Source organism: Marmota monax, unplaced genomic scaffold (assembly GCF_021218885.2).
Source record: "Marmota monax isolate L192 unplaced genomic scaffold, Marmota_monax_Labrador192_F-V1.1 WCK01_AAM20220418_F8-fsc00038, whole genome shotgun sequence".
Lineage (NCBI taxonomy): Eukaryota > Metazoa > Chordata > Mammalia > Rodentia > Sciuridae > Marmota > Marmota monax.
Window position 1 is genome coordinate 13,337,079 of NW_026692498.1, and position 5,054 is coordinate 13,342,132.

At 40.6% G+C, this 5,054-nt stretch overlaps 1 protein-coding gene across 1 annotated transcript; it reads left to right on the forward strand.

Annotated features, from left to right (window-relative positions):
• Nucleotides 1-1,132: 1,132 nt before the first annotated feature.
• Nucleotides 1,133-2,077, forward strand: LOC124092918 (olfactory receptor 5B12-like). Its single transcript, XM_046444846.1, has one exon. The coding sequence runs from the start codon at nucleotides 1,133-1,135 to the stop codon at nucleotides 2,075-2,077; it is 945 nt and encodes a 314-aa protein (XP_046300802.1).
• The last annotated feature ends 2,977 nt before the right edge of the window (nucleotides 2,078-5,054 follow it).

Below are 5,054 nucleotides of genomic sequence, written 5' to 3' on the forward strand. Positions count from 1 at the left end.
GATGCAGAACCTAAAAGTTGTACTAATGTAATAAAAGTAAAAAATGTTTATTTTCTTAGTGTCTTTAATCCTTGTACAAGAATTTCTACTGTCTTCTCTGTGTTGGAATATGCATAGCATATTGTACCATGAGATCATTTTAGACTAAGGACATACTATATTTAAGAGTCTTCCACTATCATATTACATTTTTCTTGACATAATGAAAATAACAAAAAGTCAGTAGAAGTAAAATTAATTCAGTTTCATATTAATTTTGCTAAATGCTATGGTCTGGTTGTTTCTGTTTCTCCACCAACCCCATTCATGTGTTGAATTTTTAAAAATATTTATTTTTTAGAAGTAGTTGGACACAATACCTTAATTTTGTTTATTTATTTTTACGTGGCGCTGAGAATCGAACCCAGGGCCTCGCACGTGCTAGACAAGCGCTCTACCGCTGAGCCACAATCCCAGCCCCCAAGTGTAGAAATTTTAAGCTCCAAATGGATGGAGGATAAGAGAGGTGGTTAAGCCATGAGAGAAGAGTCCTCATGGATAGGCCTAGTGCATTTATAGAGGAGACCCCAGAGAGATTGTGGGCTTCTTCCACTAAGTGAGACACAGTAAGAAAGTATCATCTCTAAATAGGAAACGGGTCCCCAGCAGACATGAGTCTGCCAGACTCTTAGTCTTAAATTTCCCAGAATTCAGGACAGGGAAAAATAAATTTTTATAGCTTATACTCGATCCAGTGTATGGTATTTTTTTGGTAACATCCAGAAAGGGCCAAGACACTAGGCTATTCAAGTTTCAAGGATAATTCTTATTTGTTTTACAAGGTTGGAAGGCATTAGGATGTGCTCCAGTTAGAAATCTGATGCTTTTATCAAAGTATTTTCTTTTTGGTATCTTAGTTCAATCATTCATGAAGCTTGAAAATGATAATGGATTACCTGCAAAATCCTTTCACGGAAGACACTGTGAGCAGCTGTTAATGGACAGCTGCCTTCTGTTGTCACAGCATGCTTCAGACATGGGAACCAGGTATTGCAAAACTGGGGACCTGCTGAGGGAGCTCAGCACAGTCCTGCTTTCCTTTGTCATTCTGACTCTCCTTTCTCACTGCTACAGGGCAGCCTCATGACTCCCAATGGAGAACAGTACAGAGGTGACTGGGTTCATCCTGGTGGGGCTAACAGATGACCCAGAACTGCAGATCCCACTCTTCATCCTCTTCCTCCTTATCTACCTCAGCACCCTGGTTGGGAACCTGGGAATGACAGCACTGATCCTGCTGGACTCCCATCTCCACACTCCCATGTACTTTTTCCTCAGTAACCTGTCCTTGGTGGACTTTGGGTATTCTTCAGCTGTCACTCCCAAGGTCATGGTGGGTCTCCTCACAGGAGACAAAACCATGTCCTACAATGCTTGTCTCACTCAGTTCTTCTTCTTTGTTGGCTTTATCATTACAGAAAGCTTCCTGTTGGCCGCCATGGCTTATGACCGCTATGTAGCCGTGTGTAGACCCCTGCGCTACACCACCACCATGACCACAGCTGCCTGTACTCGTCTGACCGTGGGCTCCTACATCTGTGGTTTTGTGAATGCCTCCATCCACACTGGGAACATTTTCAGACTCTCTTTCTGCAGGGCCAATGTGGTTGACCACTTTTTCTGTGACGGCCCTCCTCTCCTGGCTCTCTCATGCTGGGACACCTATGTCAGTGAGATGGTTATTTTCTTTGTGGTGGGTTTCAATGACCTCTTTTCGATCCTGGTCATCTCAGTCTCCTACCTGTTTATATTTGTCACCATCCTGAGGATGCGCTCATCTGAAGGACGCCAGAAGGCCTTTTCCACGTGTGGTTCCCACCTCACTGCAGTCACCATCTTCTACGGGTCAGGCATCTTCATGTACTTACAGCCCAGCTCCAGTCACTCCATGGGCACTGACAAAATGGCGTCTGTGTTCTACTCCATAGTCATCCCTATGCTCAACCCACTGGTCTACAGCCTGAGGAACAAAGAGGTCAAGAGTGCCTTCAAGAAGGCTGTGGGCAAGGCAAAATCTTCTCTAGGATTTATTTTTTAATTATATGGGATGCATAATAACATAGCTCTATGTATCTCAGATTATTCTTTGTCTAAATCCATTACTGGACTTCCTAAGTCCAATATGGACTATTTTTTAAACCTGTGTTTTTCATTCTCTCTCTCTTTTTTAATGTGATTCACTTTTAAAAACAAAACAAAACAAAACAGCATTTTAGATAGTAAAGTGTAACGTATTCTGAAAATCATGTTTTCCTTCCCTGGAAGGAATGGATTATTCTGGATTACTTATGTTAAAAGTCACCAATTACTTTAGCAATTTTTCTGGATCACTTATGTTAATTCTGTCTTCCTTTGTTATGCTCACTGAAGTCTACTCAGCTGGCTTAGTGGATGGTATGGATTGGACCTGGAATGTCCTTCAAAGTTTTATGCATTGAAGGCTTGTCTCTAGTATGGCAATGTTCAGAGGGGGCTATTTGGAAATGAGTAGATCATGAGGGTTCTGGCCTCATCAATAGATTAATCAATTTAAGGAGTCATAATCTGAAAGAATTATTGGGAGGTGTTCAAAGTGTACGAAGTAAAAGGGGGTGTTCCTGGGGATGTACTCTGGGGAATATCTTGCCTTTAGTGCCTCTCTCTCCCTCTCTCTGGTTTCTGGTTATTAGGAGCTGAGCAGCCCTCCTCTGCCACTCTCTTCTGTCATAATGTTCTATCTCATCCCAGGTCCAAAGCAATGGAGCTGGCTGACCATGGATTGAAGATTCTGAAACTGTGAGCCAAAATAAATCTTTTGTCCTTTACTTTTTATGTCAGGTATTTTGGTCACAGTGTTGAAAAGCTGACTAATACAGAGATTCGCTAACAACTGTGTATGCTTTCTTAAATGCTTTACGCCATTAATTCTGTCATTCTTCTCTATACATATTGGAAAATGTTCTCAATGATCCAGACGTTCAAGTTCATGATCTTCATTTCCTGTTGAGCCTAGCTTCAAAGTGGGTCCAAAAACCCAACATTAAACCCCAGGCCTTTTTCTTGGAATGCCTTGGAAGCTTTGAACACGCATGTGATTTTGATGACATATAGATTTTCAAAGCCTTCTATGGAATTTAAAATTTCTCCAGAAATTTTATTTTAGATTTTTTCATCAGATTGTTATTTGCTCCAAATGATATTTACATCTTTGGGAAATTGCAATAGTATATAATTGCAAATCTTTGATATATGCCCAAGAATAAGGCTCTTTTTAATGAGTGAAAAGAGTCAAGTGAAAGAAAGACAGAAACTATAATTGGGCTTTTCCATATTTTGGTGCATTTTAATTATACATCGTTGTGGAATTTGTTGCTACATATTCAGACATACACATGATATAAAAAGTACAATTTGGTTAATATCATTCTGCTGGGTTTCTGTTCTCGTGACTAAAAGGTTCAGGGGTCACTCCAGTTAAACTGGGCTAAGTGGGCTGCTCAAAATAACCACACAAAAGACACAAATACCTTTTTCTTTGGGGTCGCTGTGATGGCTCCTCTGACCTTAAGGGTCCACAGAAAGAGAGAGAGCTAGAGCAAGTGCTGACCCCTTTTATTGAGGGAAGCTATTCAAATGAGGCAAGGCGTCAGGTTTCAGGGGGCTGAGTATCTTCATGATGTCCACTGTCAGCAGGTTGACTGACACCTGGGTAGGCCACACCCAAGGGCACAGTAAGAGAAGCGGACACACACAAGGCACTTCCATGAAAGATTCTATCCTGAAAAGGGCAAGGGGTTATATTACAAAGGAACAGGTGAGCATAGCTTCACCCATGGGGCTGTAGCAAGACACACCCATGCACGAGACACCAACCACATTTCTGTGACTGAGCGCCTCAGCACCCAGCCAGGGAGTGTGACTCAGTCACACGTAACGTTGGTCCCCCACATATTCCCCCTTTCTTAGGATATAAAAAAAGAATGTAACTGGGAAATTCTTTCAGTCACTTGACTCTTGGTCCAAGGTCATCACAATCTGCTACTGAAACACAAAAAGAATTAGTAGAAAACATATCATCTTCACAACACAATTAGTAGAAAACATCATCTTCATTAACACAATCAACACAATAATCCGGATTATTATTACTTCGCCAAACACTCACCAGAAGATTCTTAATCTTTTCCCAATTTTATTGGGACGCATTGTGTTTGGCCATAGTGACAGACATTTTCATTGCCATGGCATTTAGGCCTCTCCATAAACCATAGAGCAAAGGGCTCACTCACATTATTTATTTGTCTCTCCATAGGCCATAGAGCAAAGGGTTCACTCACATTATTCATTACATTGTCTTCTAGAGCATCATTATTTAGTCTCATCCTTCTATCAGCACTTATCTGACCATGAAGGATCTTGGAAGTAATTTAAGTCAAACATTAAGAAAATCCATACATTGTAAGTTTTAAGACATAGCCACAAAGGCCGCAATTGAACAAGCAAGGAATAATATTTAAAGTAGTCACTTCAGGGATTATGAGACCAGCAGTTTGCCTAGGTCTGGTTACTTGACATACACCTGTTTTAAAGCCTGAATATTAACTTCAGCATATTATAGCTCTGAAATATTAGCTGGCAATAACTAATGATGCAATAAGTTATAGTCTTACAGGCTACAGGGTATTTATCATTTTTTCTCTTAACCCTCACATTTAAGGAGTTAATTAGATCTGTCAGTAATATAAATACTCTTGGAAAAATCTATTTTAATAATCTTCCCAACAATTGTCCATATAGGTAAATGTAGTCTTAGTCACTAAAGTCCATCATAATTGGCCGGCTTGGGTATTTCATCTGCTGTCTAGCATACGTTTCTGTCACTGGTGTGGTCAATTTGTTGCTCAGCTACTTTGGCTACCTCAGTCATGGGAGCTGGTGATAACTGGCTAATAACAAACCTCATGTAGACATCCAATAGCTCAATTTCTTTTTGGAATGCACACAACTGTTATAGGGTTCAAGTGGGGCGTGCCCAT